This window comes from Amblyomma americanum, chromosome 9 (genome assembly GCF_052857255.1).
Source record: "Amblyomma americanum isolate KBUSLIRL-KWMA chromosome 9, ASM5285725v1, whole genome shotgun sequence".
NCBI lineage: Eukaryota > Metazoa > Arthropoda > Arachnida > Ixodida > Ixodidae > Amblyomma > Amblyomma americanum.
The window spans coordinates 33,795,158-33,811,753 of record NC_135505.1 but is presented as its reverse complement, the minus strand read 5'-3'; the positions used below and the strand labels follow the sequence as shown (position 1 = coordinate 33,811,753).

At 43.5% G+C, this 16,596-nt stretch overlaps 1 protein-coding gene across 1 annotated transcript; it reads right to left on the bottom strand.

Annotated features, from left to right (window-relative positions):
- Positions 1 to 229: 229 nt before the first annotated feature.
- Positions 230 to 9,775, bottom strand: LOC144105067 (uncharacterized). Its single transcript, XM_077638267.1, has 3 exons — positions 9,501 to 9,775; positions 1,565 to 1,793; positions 230 to 351 (listed from the first exon to the last, which is right to left on the bottom strand). Exons 1-3 carry the CDS (start codon positions 9,711 to 9,713, stop codon positions 230 to 232), a joined length of 564 nt encoding a protein of 187 aa, XP_077494393.1. The 5' UTR covers positions 9,714 to 9,775.
- Between the last annotated feature and the right edge of the window lie 6,821 nt (positions 9,776 to 16,596).

Below are 16,596 nucleotides of genomic sequence, written 5' to 3'. Positions count from 1 at the left end.
TTATGGTTGTACCACGTAATACAGGACTGGGCCCAGTTATTTTTGGCCGTGATAAATGCTCAAGAAGAAGGCGTACAGTCTCATCTTGACGACGCGCACAGATACCGAAGTCGTCGAACCACCCCCGCCTTCCTGACGGGGACACGTGTGCCGCCGTGATTGATGTGCACGTCGTGCTCAACTGAAGATCTGAGCAAAATGTGCAGTGAAAAGCTCAAGCAGCTGTTTCCTACACAGATAGCTGCTTTGCCTTTTCACGGCGCATTTCGCTCAGCTCCGTTCCCAAAGACTGCAAGATTATCTTCTCCGAGAATTCCCGCCCCTTCTTCACGGCCATGGTCTTGGTGTAGGCTGAAATAGATAAAAACCGCAGTTAATTAACACATAAGAGATTATAAGTGCTTGTCATTTTCAGTATATCTTCCTTGATATCTTCTTCGGCCAAATTATTCCAAGCAGACATGTATCAATTTAACTGATTCTGTACAACTAAATGACGTGAACGTGCGCTTTGAAAGTAACTGCTGGAAAATAAATTAGTGTATATTTCAGCTCTGTTTGTGAGCACTTATTTTTCTTCAAATGAGCAAAGAGCAACAGAACACAATAATTAATATCAGATATAGAGGCAGGGTGCTTTGATTTAAAAACATGCACACCTTGCATGGAAGTGAAGTCTGTAAGTGTGGGCTCAACAAAAAAATGCTTAATGATTGGAAGTGCTTTTTTATTCTCCTGAAGTGCGAACGAGCAACACAAGTAGTGACGTGACAGCCACAGTTTCAGTTTTCAAACGTATGGTAACACACGTGCATGAGGTTTATCGTCCCAAAGCAACTTTGGGATATTTCGCACCACAAATCCAAAGACCTTCACTACAGCGCCTCTGATATGCAATTTCGACCGCAGTGGATTTTTTAAAGTGCACTAAAATCGCGCAGTACTTTCCCAAATACTTAAGCCCTAATATAACCTTATTATACTTCTGAAAAGTTCCTAATGTGACAACTTTCCAATTAACACATTCTAGTGCTGGATGCAGGGCACTTATCACCACAAACTTCATAATATCATCTGCCTGTCTAACTTCCTGCTACCCAAGCTGTGCTTGCCTTCATTCCCTTCAAATCCATTCCTTTACCTTAAATGACCATTCATTGATTATTTTGACTTGGCATTATACACCCTGCTCATTGTGTCAAATTTTAAAAAATATTGATGGTGTAAACCTGTGCCAATCAATACAGATTTGCGTGTATGCTGGGCATGCTTTGGGGAAACAGCCAGCTGGTTTGTCACAAAATGATAAACAATGCATCACAGCAACAATTAAAGCATATCATATACCTTAGCACTCATAATTTACCTTGCTCATACAGCCATTGCAATCAGTTAATTTGTCTCATCACTAAAGAGCATCATCACTAAAGAGCAATAATGACAAAAAAACTGTGTAGTGCACCTCCAACAATGAGCAAGGGCACCCAAAGACTAAGGCAGAAACAAGAGTGCAGCTAATTCAGCAGAAACGAAACAGTCACAGATTTAAAATGCAGGAACTCACACAAAATAGCTCTGACCGCAGCTTGCTCCGACGGTGGCCGTTGTTCATTTGGCCTGTGCGTCCCCTTGGCACGATTGCCTTTCACTGAGCAAGTCAGCAGAGCTTGCTCCGCAAACACAGCTGTCAGCAGGCCACGGGCAGTTGCTGTCGCAGTCTTCGACAGTTGTTCAATGTTTTTGACGGACAATGTCGCCACAAAAACATCACATCCAGGCTCTAACTCCATTACCTGCAAAAACAAAGCACACACCAAATAAAGTTAAGTTTCATGTTCAAATCTAACCTAACAGTGCCATTGCAATTCCTTAAGTGGACATTGAGGAAAAGATAGCTTGTGTCAACAGGCTACTGCATTCTAATAAAAAGGAGACCACTTCTACAGCAAACTGAGTTATAATAAGTTAAAAAGAACAAAAGCTACTGGGGGCCCTTAAGTCTCCTTAAATTCTGAGAATGCGTAACCATTAAATGCTACTGTTTCATTTTCTGTTGTTTTTTTATCCAATTTAAATGCGCTTTTGCATGATATATGCGTGTTTCAGCATTTTATTTTGGATTCTACTCATCGAGAGTTTTTCAATGCTATATGATATGACACTGTAGCCTACAGTTCAATTGTTAATCACAATAAACTAATGGTTAACCAAGACATGTAATTAGGCATGTCCAATTAAATTCGACATAAGCTATCCAATCATATATGATTTGATGGTGTAGCTTAAGGTTAAATTTTTAATCACAGATAACTAATTTAATGTTAATTAAGACCTAGAGTTAGTTCAGTGCAGTTACAGTTGACAGAAGCTATCCAATGATATAACAGTTATGCTTCACATAAGCTACACAGCTACTATTCTGTACATATACGCCGTGCACACATGAGCCATGTTTCGCATTAAAATATAGGTGTTGCCATGAGTGCCCAATTTCTCATAAAAACGAGTGTCGACATAAATTTTTAAGCCTGGATCTAAGCACCAAGGCTGTCGCAACTAGTTGTTTTCTGTGCAGATGCATGTCTGAATCAAGTGACAGGAATATTTTGAATTGAATTTCCTCAGGCATAATAATAATAATTGGTTTTTGAAAAGGGAATGGCGCCGTATCTGTCTCATATATCTTTGGACACCTGAACCGCACCATAAGGGAAGGCATAAAGGAGGAAGTGAAAGAAGAAAGGAAGAAAGAGGTGCCATAGAGCGGAATAATTTCGACCACCTGGGGATCTTTAACGTGCACTGACATCGCATAGCACACGGGTTCCTTAGCGTTTTTCCTCCATAAAAACGCAGCCGCCACGGTCGGGTTCAAAACCGGGAACTCCAGATCAGTAGCCGAGCGCACTAACCAGTGAGCCACCGCGGCGGGGCTACATGCATAAATGTGTTTTAATGTGGCTAAACAAAAGTCACTGCAGAAACAATTTTTACTCAGTGCAATCACTGGATAGAGTTCCCTTGATTGGTGATGGAGCAAAAGCTCTTTCACCATGGCTGCATATGACCCAGAAGTTGGGTGCACCATTCCAAACTACTATTCTGAGCCTCCTATTGTGTAAACACATGAAAATCGGCTTCCTTTCACACTTCTTGTGCGAAACTAGAAGCTTGGCAATTTCCTACTATTGTGGCAGTGAAACGTAAAAGGAGGGAAGTTGCTTTATTAGGACCACATGTGTCCCCAGTGCTGCACCTTTTCTGCCTCAAAAACGGTAGGGCAGCCAAGGTGAAGTGCCTTTGCTATGCAGAGAAGTTGACTAGTGCAAAGGGTCTATATATTTTTTGTGAATCAAAATGATACTGCGCGCATACAGCACATGAATCTGATAAAGTTGGCATAACATCTTTTTAATTTAGGTGTATATGAGTGAGCGCGTCTCTGCTCCTTGGTTTAATAATACTTTAAATCACCTCAATAATAAGAAGAAAAGGCTTTTTCGACCTGCAAGAAGAAATAACAACCTTAGCACGTGGAGTAAATATTACGAAGCCGAAAAGGTTTATAACGCCCAAGTTTTTAAATCTAAACAAACATTTTTTAACAGCACACTCCCCGGAATGTTGCGCACAAACCCTTGTCAGTTTTGGAAATGCATTAATCCTAACCCTAGCAACACAACACTTCGCGACGATGATAACACTGCAGTTGCCGAACAGGATGTTGCCGAAATGCTTAACCAAACCTTTAGTTCTGTATTTACTCGTGAACCAGACGGTGATCTACCTGATTTTCCGTCCTTTGGTTTCCCTCTTAAGCCCGATATATCATTCGAACCACATGGTATTGTTAAACAAATTGACTCTTTGAAACTAACCTCATCAGCAGGTATTGATGACATTAATGTTAAGGCACTAAAAAAACACAAAACATGTCACAAGTGAACTGCTCTCTCATATCTCATATCTTTCAGCAATCTCTTTCATAAGGCATTGTACCGTACGACTGGAACGTGGGTAAAGACATTCCAGTACCAAAAAAAGGGCCTTCATCTTCTCGTCACAATTACCGTCCGATATCCATTACTAGCGTTCCATCAAAGCTAATGGAACACGTATTCTTCTCTCACCATCATGAAATTTTTAGTTTCTCTTAATTTCTTCCACGCAAACCAACGCAAATTCATAAAGAACCTTTCTTGTGATGCACAATTAGCTCTATTTATTAATGACAAAGCGCTAAACTTGATCTCAGCATTACAGTGGACACCCTCTTTTTATACTTTGAAAAAGCCTTTGACAAAGTTCCACACAAGCGGCTTTTTTTGAAACTCTCACATCTTAATCTCAATTCCCTTGTTCTTGCCTGGATTCGTAACTTTCTAACTAACCGGCAACAGTTTGTTTTTGCTAATAAACGTTCATCCGCCCGCTCTTCTGTTATTTCTGGAGTACCCCAAGGCACAATCCTCGGGCCCCTTCTTTTTCTCATTTATATAAACGATCTACCAACTGACATACGCTCTAACATACGCTTGTTCGCTGATGATTGCGTTGTTTACAGTCCTATACTCACTAACAATCATCACCAGCTCCTTGATTGCATATTATCTTGGTGTGATAAATGGCTAATGTCGCTTAACGTGAAAAAAAAACTTCTCTCCTTTCCTCCCACAGGCGTCACTCTGACCCATCATCAAAGTACTTTATTGCTAACTCAGAAATCACCGCGGTAACAACTTAAAAATACTTATGTCTACATTTAACGCATGATCTTAGGTGGTCATACCATGTCACACAAATTTCAAAGGAAGCTGATCGCGTCCTCGGGTATTTTCGGAAAACGTTACGTCTAGCACCACCATCGTTGAAATCACTAGCCTATTTAACATTTGTATGGCCTAAACTTGAGTACGCATGCGCTATCTGGGACCCTAATCAAAATAACCTTTCTAATACGCTAGAAGCAATTCAAAACCGCGCCTCTAGGTTCATCTTCTCTGCTTAATCTTATCACGAAAGTGTAACCAAAACTAAAACGCAATGCTCATCTCTCAAGAAGGAGCTAGACACCGCAGCGGACGCGGGACAGAGAAAGAAGACGACACAGGGCGGTACTTGCAACTAAAATTTTATTTGAAACTTCATGGTTTTATAAAGACAGAGGCACGTGTGATCCTACAATCAAGTAAAAAAGGGGGAATGAAAAGCAACAGATAACAAGACCTAACTGACAACAATGCACATGAAAGATATGCGAGTCACAATCTACAGAAATCAGACTTTAAAATGTTATGCAATGCTCATCATGCGAGTCACAATCTACATATATCAGAAGTTTTAAAAAACCGTCGACCGCATGTGGAAGCATGAAAACCACAAGACAAAGGAAGAAAAGAACGTCAAAAGGAAGCAGCCCAACCTGTTACCTGTCAAGGAAGCCCAGTTCTTTTTGGAGGATGGAAACCGAAGGCGAACTAACGCATTCATCCGGTTGCGAGCGCAAGATGGCAATAGCCTCCATAATCTCTCTCTCAAGCTGCCCCTTCCTTCTTCCAACAATCTGGGTCTGGCTGAACTGAGGCCAACAACCCCGACACTTGCGGCAATGAACAGGCAGATGCGAACCCCCCGCCTCCCCCAAAGAACGCGCATGTTCTCTCAAGCGATCATTTAAGCACCTACCGGTTTGTCCAATATAAAAACGCCCACAACTGAGGGGGATCTTGTAGATTACCCCTGTTGCACATGCGACACGCTTATTTTCTTCCAAATGTTTCTTGCCGCAAGTTCCTCGAATCGAGTAAAATTTTAGTCGCAAGTACCGCCCTGTGTCGTCTTCTTTCTCGGTCCCGTGTCCGCTGCGGTGTCTAGCTCCTTCTTGTCTCACCAACTGGCTTACACATCTACCCTCCTAAGTCATCTCTCAAGTTTAACTAGCCGACGTCGCATCGCAAGATTATGTCTGTATCACAAGTTCTATTGTCATGTTCCGCACGAGTCTGTTATCATCCCAGCCTACCGCACCTCAAGCCGCACGAACCATGAAAAGACCACCTATCCTCCGCCTGCCCGCACATCTGCTCATCTGTCCTCATTTTTTGTACGCACCGCAAAAGACTGGAATGACCCGGCCACGTCGTGCTTCATACGGATCCATCACTATTGAAGTCATCGATTGAAGCAATATTATGCCCTGTTACCCACTCTCTCATGTAACACCCCTTCAATGGGGCCTTTGAGGTAGTAATAAATAAATAAATAACATCATATAAAAGTAAGCCTTTTCTTGCTGTGCCAACGAAGGGAGCATGAATATGCTCGTTTGTCCTGCACTAGTTGTTTCTTTGCTTAAGCAAACATAGCTGTGTGCACCAGTATTTTCTGTGAGAAAGCTGGAACCTGTAATGTGCGGAATTTGTGCACTTTATATCTCCTGGCATGAAAAGACTTCAGGAAAGATTTGTGTCTAGCCGCATTGATCTCACAGGCCATGAAAAAGCCAAAACAAACACAGGCTAGTTGCTCTATGGTTAAACAAAAACAGCTGCTGCACATCCCCAGTCATTTGCGTTTGTTTTGTAGCAGTGTGGCACAAACTGTATCTTACAGGTGCACATCACCCCACAAGTGAGGGAAAATCAGCGACTAAAAAAGAAATATCCTTTCCTTTGCATGAGCATAAACGAGAAATGGATCTCTACTTGCAGAATGTGTAGGAGAGTTCACCAATGTTTCATGACAATATTCAGTAACTCTCTAGTCAAGCACGTAAACCTAAATGTATACCAGAATAATTTTTCCCCATGAACAAAGATGCAACTTGTATTAATTGTACCCTCACAATATTCATTATGCGATGCCAGAAAGGAATTACGGTGTAACAAAGGATGTCAAGGATGAGTAGAGGTGTCTATTCATTTCGTGCTTTGTGGAAACATTTTTTTCTCTTTTAGTTTAGGCTCTGTCTTGCAATTTGATCTGCATGAAAATATCTGACTTAATTTGCTCCACGTTTGTACTACTTTTACCATGGTTTAAAAAATGTTTGCTCACACATCACAACATTAGATGTTTGGATGAAACTGAAACCCGTGTTGAAGACGTGCAGGAGAAGCAATAGTCGCAGTTTGAAGCAAGATATCCTTAAAGAAAAAATTGACTTTATGAAACAGGAACAAATATTTTCTATTGCGTAATTTCAGTTTCAGTGAACTGTTTTTCTTTGTATGAATGGATGATGTGTATTATCATCTTATAGGCCCATCACATTTGTCACCCTTTGAAGTGGTAAGGAAAGTTTTGCTGCAGTAGTCAGAGAGAAAAATGGGAAGTTAAAGAATCTGAAAAGATATTTTGATGGGCACCCTGAATATATTGAAAAATTACAGGGGCACACTTAAATCTGCTTACTTACCAAAATGTGAAAGCATTGCGTGCCCCATACACTGTTTTGTTACGAGTTCCACGTGCATTTCTACTGGTCAAATTTGGAAAAAGTCAAATTTCTGGAGTAAAAGGACAAATTTGGGGCTGCCCACCAAAATTTCGTCCCAAATTTGCAAGTCGCCACTGAGGTGGCCACACTTATATTAGGTTAGACATCAATTTCGGTCAAGCTCAGATGAAGTCAAATTTTGGAGGTCCCTAAGAGACCGAATTTTGGGGTGGGCCCACATAAGTTTGGAGGGCACCATTGAATTGGCCATTATCGAATTATGTTAGACATCAATTTTGGTCCAATTCTGACGAGGGCAAACTTCAAGTGTCCAGGAAAGGGGCCAAATTTTGGGGATGGCCCATCCAAATTTGGAGATAACTATTGATGTGGCCGTACTCAAATTAGATTGCATACTAAATTCGGTCAAATAATCTGGCTATTAATGCTGACATGCTCTGATAACAGTTCTTACAGACACGCTCTGTCCACAACTTAATTTGCTCCAATAATTAAGGAATCATTTAAACATCTCACTAACTTAATTACTCCTACTATTTACATATTTCCTTAATGAACTATTGTGTTAATTATCCATGCAGTTGGTGATTGAAATTGTGCGGACAGTTCTGATGACACATTTGATGACAGGCTCTCTCCACGCCAGCCATGACCAAAGAAATGCTTTCGCATTAAAATTACCCAATGATCCTAATAAATGGCATGCTCTGTGAGTGGCTGTTATAAAAAAAACCTTTTCAGATGTGATGTATGATGAATGGGTGGCTAATGCAAGCATTAGTATTTAATGATGTGCAAGGTTGCTACTGTCTTGTGAGTTGCGTCGTCCTGTAGCAAAAAAAAAAACAATGGTAACGGCTGAAATTAAATAGTGCAAATTTACCAGAATCTTGAGTAGCCACATGTCCTATGGAACCAGGCTTCTTGTCCTGAGTGTGCTTTATAATTTTACAAGATGCAATACCAACTAGCTCAAATGTCGATTCTGCTTCGCTGCCACATGATTATGACACCTTATAAACAGTGTAAATACTGTTTATAAGGTGTCATAATATGTGGCAGCGAAGCAGAATCGACATCTTGAGCTAGTTCCGGTATCTGCATCTTCGTAAAATTATAAGCCACACTCATGGCCTTTGGGGAGCTGGAAAAAAAGTCTCATTTCCTTCCTATGTTTCTCAGTTGATAGAATACAGCTTAAAATGCAAGAAACAAATGTGTTTGACAATTTTAGGATGAGCTCTTCCACACCGCATCTTGCCCGAAGGACTACTTTTGTTGCATTCTGGTCACTTCTTACAAAGGGTTTCGCTGAGTATCTCTACAGACAAAGGGAGGGCATGTGAAGAAAATTGTTCATACAGAATTATGCAGTGGGAAGAAAATGCAATGCAAAACAGTTGAGACCTATAGGCTGGCTACCCCACAGGTTCAAATATGGCTATCTGACGGGTCGAATGCGGCAGACACTGCTGGTAATGTCACACTTTCATTGAGTTCCTGCCCTGTCTGCATTTAACTGTTTAAAAATGAATCACTGGTTTCATTATAAATACTACTCTATTATACAAGGAACCTTTTCTTCAAATATTGCAATATGAAAGGAGGTTGTCTCTTTTCTTAAAGGACAGTGCTGCATTTTTTTGCCTGGTGTCAGCTCAATGAAACAAGTGGACTTAACAGTAGTGTTTTTCTCAACTGCAACATTTTCAATGAGCAAGAATGGTGAAAGATCTTAATTTACTACCTACTGACAAGCTGTATGAAAATACTGCATTGCATATTTTTTCAGTAGAGCTGTATTCCACATTTGTTTAACCCGAGACATTTTTTGCCTAGGTATTCATTACAGCCACAAGATACATTTATGAAGCGTGACAGATGTGAAAAAAGGCATCAAAAATGCCTTGAAAATTCAAGAATACCAGAGAAATAACCTCCAGAAAATAGCAGAGAGTGCAAAGCCTCATGGTATAGCTATGTCCCGTACAAGACACTGCAGTGCACCTTCAGGCAGAAACATTGCGCACAGAGTACTTACTCCAGGGTCGCTCCATGTGTGCCGCAGCTGTGATGACATGGTCACGTTAGAAGGTGCCGCAGCTGCGCTGACTCCAGGAGCCTGCTGTTCATTGTGTACTGGTCCCACAGCACCTTCTCCAGGATCTTTAGCGGCCTGTGCGTCACTGTTATCATCAGGTGGTAGTGTTGAAGCATCTGTTGATTCTTCTCCAGATGGCCCAGCTTCGTCCATGATGGGTAGTTGCCGAGGGCATTTTTTTTTTGCTCCAGTTCCTTGACGAGCTTTTCAGCTCTTTTGAGGTAGCCGTCGAGCCCTAGTGCCAAAACGATTCCACGCACTTTAGCAAATATTGATAGAAAGCAGTAGAAAGGAAAAAGTTGGCAGAGGGTTCTCTTATAAATTATTTACCACAATTAATGCAGGAAATAACACAAGTGCCAATGTATGTATACGTTTTGCTCAGAACAGTCTACTGCCAGAAAAAAGTGCAAAAATATTCATATATTCTTGTAAAACTTTCTATGTGATAACAGTAAGCACCGAAACCATGTTTTGGGAAGGGATTTATACACTACATCGGCAAAGAATGCGACACCATAGCCAACTACAGCTATGCGCCACGCTAGAACTTAACATGCGGCCCAAGCAGTCAGGTTGCTTTGTTGTTGTTGTTGTGTGTTGGTTTTAAAGGCGCATAAGCAACTGAGGCTATCATGCACCAAACACGAGGTTAAAAGTCTGATGGGTGTATTATTGACTGCAATTGTTCTTTCCGAAAATCACTGATCTAACAGAAGAAACTTACTTTGGTATTTCCTTACTTGCCCCTGCAAATGTTCATTTTCTTTCCTTAAATCTTCAATTTCCTTGTGCAGATCCACTCCGTGGGCTTCCTTGATAGAAGCTAGAAGGTTGTCATCTTGTTTCTTTCGGCAGTGTTGTTTCTAATGATACTAAAGAAGAAAACAATTTGAACACATCTTTACAAACATTGCATAAAAATTGAGCTGCAAAAAATATAAAACAAACTAGACGGCTACTTGTTTTGAACTCTGAAAGCTTTACAGCCCCAAGAGATTGCAGAACAGACAATAAGGTATATGGGAAAGCTTCCTTTATAGAGCGATTTTCAACTGTGTTTTTGCGACACTGAACTTGGGTGCATAGAAGAAAAGAAAGAAAAATGCTTCACTGGCAGTAACAGCGCAGTCTGCCTCTAGCACCCTGTGGCACAGGCGGGGATTTTTTTTATGTGTAAGCAATAATAGGCTCATGCCACATAAAAGTGTCTGCTGAAAATGTGTCTGCCTGCAATCCCAAACCTGGCCTACCTGGACCCCTAGAACTGGACTTTGTCAGAATTTGACAAAGATTGGTGTCCACCTGATTTAAGTATAGCCAACTCAGTGATGACTTCAAAATTGAGGTGGTCCACCCACAAAGTCTGGCCCACCAGACACCTGAATTTTGACTTCTTCCGAAGTTGACCAACATTATAGGTGTCCAACTTTATCTGAATAAGGCCAACTTAGTGGTGTCCCCCAAATACAGGTCGGCCCCCTCCAAATTTGAAATGATTGGCATTCTCTGGGAATGAGAGGCTATGTGCACCCTTGGAATTTTTTATATTATCCTTGACCCCCATATACCTTTTGTTACATGGGCACTTTCATTCTAACTGAGTGCATTCCTGACTTACTTTTGAATAATACTTCACATACAACACCACATGGTAAAGAAGGTAACCTGCTGTGTGTACTGGTGTGCCTGTCATGTTTATCTGAAAACTTTTTTACTGCCTGCAAGGCGGTGTTCCCTCTGCTTCTGTCTCTCCTGTCATGGTAGATGAAGTTGATTGCTATGAAAAGTACCAGTCTACGGCTACTTTATGGAGCAAGAGAATTATTTTTCTGTGCTTTTTCACCACACAACAAACACAGCACGTACATTTATTGCTAAGTGGCATGCACTGTTTTGAACCAGTAACAAAAGACACCTTAGAGCTGCCGTTGAGAAATGCAAAAAATACTAACGCAAATGAAATTTAAATCACGTCTTAGACCTGCCCAATCACAAATGCAATCATTGCTTTATATCTCAAAGCCTTGCTATGTGCTGTGGTCTACGAAAACAGGGAGAATATAGAGATCAGAAACAATATTTTTTATATATGCAGTACCAGTTACTGCAGAGTGGATAATGGCGAAAAATTTTAATTGCATGTGTCTATGCATGCACACGCGGGCGCGCTCGCACGCACGCGCGCACACACACACGCACGCGCGCGTACACACACACACAAAGCCGAGAACGTACAGCGCTACCAAGAAATAAGGAGACAATATCATGCCCTTTTCCTGGACTCCATTCGTGCAGTCTTGTTCTGAAGTGAAATCATTTTTTCAATTTTCCGCACAAGCTTGTGTTTGTCCTCTTAAATGAGCAAGAAATTTATGGTTGGGAGCAAGTACAAAATGCGCAGCACTCAATAAAGAATGATTTCTTCTTCAATGCCTACAATCCGAGACATGCAGCACACGTAGCAGATTTTCCACGTTTAGACGGTTATAATGTTGGGCAAACCTGGACCACATTGAACAAGCGCAAATACCCAACGGCCTGAAGGGACCGTATTCTAACCGCCAAACTGCCAGAACATGACGTGCGCTGATGCGTTTTTTTTTCTCATATAGTTTCGGTTTCAGTCATCAAGCGGACGCGCTTTGGTCTGTTTTGGTCGCGTGCGGCATGAAATATGACTATATGAAATATGACTGGCTTGCGAAAACGAACTAAGCAGCGTTCGGTTTTCTGCAGTTTTTGTGCACCGTACATACATAAGTTTAATTCGTCTGTGGCATCACAACTGCCATACGAAGATCGAAACTGAAACCAAACAACCTAAAAAATTGATTTAAGAAATGTTTATTGTTGTTTAGCGCAATCTATGTTACTTTTCGTGTTTAGTAATTTGCTGTGCATCCCCTTACATACATACTACACAACTAAAATTTGGTGTCCTTACTCCTTTTTAAAGCCTTTGGTGAAGCCTTCTCCAGATGTCTTCTATCCACATCCAAATCCAAAAGGGCTTGGCGGCGTTCGGTTCTTGGTTCTAGTTCGGTTAGGGTGCCTCAATCGATGCGCGCGCCTGGCGCGCGGCGCACGCATCGAGGCACCCTAAGAACCCTGTTACGTTTCGCCTACGACGCGCGGTATAGCCGGCGCGGATGCAACGGACGCCGGGGCTTCGTTCAAAGTGGCGGTCATTTTGGGCCCGTTCAGTGCTGCCGCAACGCCTCCCGCCAAGCGCGTCCAGGCAGGTTTCAATGCCACGTGTATTCGTGTGTGCGAGTGTGTGTGTGCATGTTGGTGCCCACGCTTGTCAAAGCGCGGCAGCCGGGGAGAGGACCTCCCCAACTGGGAGGCGAGGAGGTCTGACCGGCGCCGGCCCGGCGGACGCGTCACGTCACGTTTCAACATGTCCGTGCGTCGCCGTCTCGTGCGCCTCATCCCGAGCCGTTCCTTCTTGCCCTCGACTCCGAGGGTATAAAGGCAGCTGCCCCGGACGCCAAGAAGAGGCTTCGATTTCTTCCGTCGAGTAACGTGGTCGCCCTGACCGGCTGCTCTTTTGCGATGCTAGAATAAACAAGTTGTTCTGTTGGTAGTCGACTCATCCTTTGCCAGGACCTTCGGATGTTTCCAGCTGTGCCCCAGGCCGCCAGGCCAACGCTACCCTTGGGGCTTGCGACCCATTTGCAACAACTGGTGGCAGCGGTGGGATCGCGACAACGGAGGCCAGCAGCGAAGATATGCGGTCAACTGTATGCTGAGCAGCACAACGACCATCCGGGAGCAGTGCAACGAGCCCTGTGTGATGACTGGTTGCCTGCAGCGGAACGACTGCGCTGAATTCTTGGCTGCGAGGTTTGGGGAGTGCGGGACTTTCTTCTTTTGAGTTTTGCTAGGCTTTTGTTAGTGTTAGAAACAGAGCTGGTAATTGTGGTTGTCGTTGCTGCCGGGTTAGTTTGCGGCAAGACAATAGTAGGCAGTAGAGAAAGCAGCATTCGGAGCAGCCATGGATTTGAAGTCGTTGCGCAAACCGAAATTGTTGGAGCTTGCAAGGGAGTTGGGTCTAAATGTCTCAGACAAACTCAGAAAACCAGAACTGCTAAGGGCTATTCTTGAGTTGGAGGCTGAGGATGACGAGCTGTCGGAATGCCTTGAGACCATTGAGGAGAGGGAGCAAAAAGAGAAAGACGAGCGCGACCATCAACACGCTTTGGAAATGAAGCGTCTCGAGGTAGAGATGGAACGCGCTCGTAATAGAAGTCAGGCACACGGTGCAGGACAACGAGTATCGTTCAAAATGACAGACCTGATGCGGCCGTTTAAGCTTGGAGAGGACATTGGTTTGTTCCTGGTTAACTTTGAGCGAACGTGCGAGAAGCAGGGGTTCTCTCGGGAAACGTGGCCACAGCGCTTGCTCACTTTGTTACCCGGCGAGGCGGCCGACGTAGTCGCTCGCTTGAAGAGAGAGGAGGCAGAGGATTTCGACCAAGTGAAATCGAGTCTGCTAGAAAAGTACAGGCTGTCAGCGGAGGCGTTCCGTCGGAAGTTTCGGGAAAATGAAAAAGGCAGAAGTGAGTCATACACAGAGTTTGCCTACAGGCTTATGTCAAACATGCAGGAGTGGCTCAAAGAAGAGAAAGCGTTTGGTGACCACGAGAAAATTCGGCAGTGTTTCGGGCTGGAACAGTTTTATAGTCGGTTACCTGAGAACGTGCGGTACTGGGTCTTGGATAGGCCAGACGTTAGTACAGTGGCTAAAGCCGCCGAGCTAGCCGAGGAGTTTGTGACGCGTCGGGCTCGTGGAGCTAATGACGGTCAAAAGGGTGAATTTGGCTCCAAGTCTGAGAGGCCGAAGTTCACACCCATGAGAGCAAGGGGGGACACACGTAGTGCGGATGCGAGTGAAAGCAGTCCGACCGAACGTAAGGAGACGGCGGCAGCCGAAGCCGAACGCAGAAAGCGGTTCGAGACGAGGCGAGCGCGCGTGTGTTATACGTGCCAGAAGCCGGGTCACTTTTCGGCGCAGTGTCCAGAAACAAAAACAAAAGTCGTGTTTTTGTCATTATGTAGCACTGACGAGAACATGAAGCTTCTCGAGCCTTACATGCGAGACTTCCTCGTGAACGGGAAAGAGTGCCGAGTGCTTCGTGATTCCGCAGCTACAATGGATGTAGTTCACCCCTCTTACGTAGAACCCGATATGTTCACGGGCGAGTGCGCATGGATCAAGCAAGCCGTGGAAGCTCATAGCGTGTGTCTGCCCGTAGCAAAAGTGCTTATTGAAGGACCTTTCGGAGCAATTGAGACGGAGGCCGCAGTGTCATCTATGCTGCCCCCCCAGTACCCGTACCTATTTTCGAACAGGTCCGATCAGCTCCTGCGCGAGAAGGGGCTTTTGTTTGGTGAGGCTAGCGTTCAGGTCTTAACCAGATCGAGAGTTCGGGAGCTCGCTGCAAAGGCGGTAGTTGCGGGGCCGACGTTGTCGAACAATGAGAAAGGGTCGGAGGCGCAGCAAGCTGATATTCAGAGCACGTCCGAACTGAATAAAATTGAGCCTGTAGCGTTGAAGGCGCCAGGTACTGGAGAGGAAATGCCCGACACGGGAAAGTTAGAAGAGCTATCTGCAGATTTGCTCATCGCGCCTACGTCAGATGAACTTAATAGGTTGCTAAAAGTCAGCCGGTCGGCTTTGATAGCCGAGCAAAAAAAGGATGGCAGCCTAGAAAACATGCGCTGCAATGTCAAGGAACGTATCGCCAAGAAAAATGCTCGTTTTGTGGAAAGAGGTGGGGTCCTGTACCGAAAGTATCTAGACCGCAGGGGAGTGGAGTTCGATCAGCTGATCGTGCCTCAGTGCTACCGTCAGGATCTGTTGCGCTTGTCGCATGGCGGTTCGTGGTCCGGACACCTAGGAGTTAAGAAGACTAAGGACCGTCTCTTGCAAGAGTACTATTGGCCAGGGTGTTTTCGTGACGCAGAACACTTCGTGAGGCATGTGACACCTGTCAGCGGGTTGGCAAACCAGGGGACAAATCGAGGGCGCCGTTGAAGCTGGTACCTATCATTACGGAGCCTTTTAGACGTCCGATTTCAATACTTCCAGTTTTTTTCGAAAGGACTTGAGAAAATTATTCTCAAACGACTAACTTCTTTCACCGATCACTGTAACATCTTAGCTCCCGCGCAATATGGCTTCAGAAAAAATAGGTCCACTGAATTAGCGCTACTTACGCAAAAAGAAATTATCCTGGAAAGTTTTGAAAACAAAAACATGGTCCTTGGTGTCTTCCTTGACTTTACAAAGCCTTTGACTATATTAGTCACCGTATACTGATTGAAAAATTGGAGTGTTATGGTATTCGCGGTGTAGCCCTTCAGTTAATTTCATCCTACCTTGAACACCGATCACAGTGTGTTGTGATAACAGGGCATTCTTCCACCGTAAAACCGGTTAAACTAGGCGTTTAGCAAGGAAGCATTCTAGGTCCTTTCTATTTGTTTTATATATAAATGACATAGTAAACACTGACCCAACGGCCAAGTACATAATTTATGCAGACGATACAAGTTTATTCTTTTCCGGCTTTTCCGGTGCAGATTTGTCCCATCGTGCTAATCGTGCACTTCGTATAGTTAGCACCTCGGCAGCAAAAAATGTGTTGAAGTTAAATATTGGAAAAACCAAGGCTGTTATGTTTCATCCAAAAAATAAACTTTATGTACTACCAACAATTCTAATTGAGGGTATAGAGATAGAGATATTGCAGAGTTTCAAGTCGCTCGGTGTTATTTTTTCTGCAAATTTGTCCTGGGGTCAGCACATAAATGACCTCATCAAAAAACTTTCGAAAACTGTTGGTCTCATGCGGCGTCATTGTTTTACTTTTCCAAGAGCAGTTAATATTCTGCTTTACAACTCTTTATTCTCATCCACGCTCAACTACGGAGCACTTGTATGGGGAACCACAAGCAAAAATAATATTAATGATCTTCACTTGCTACAGAAACGTGCCATCCGCATAATTTGTAAAGCACCCTATTT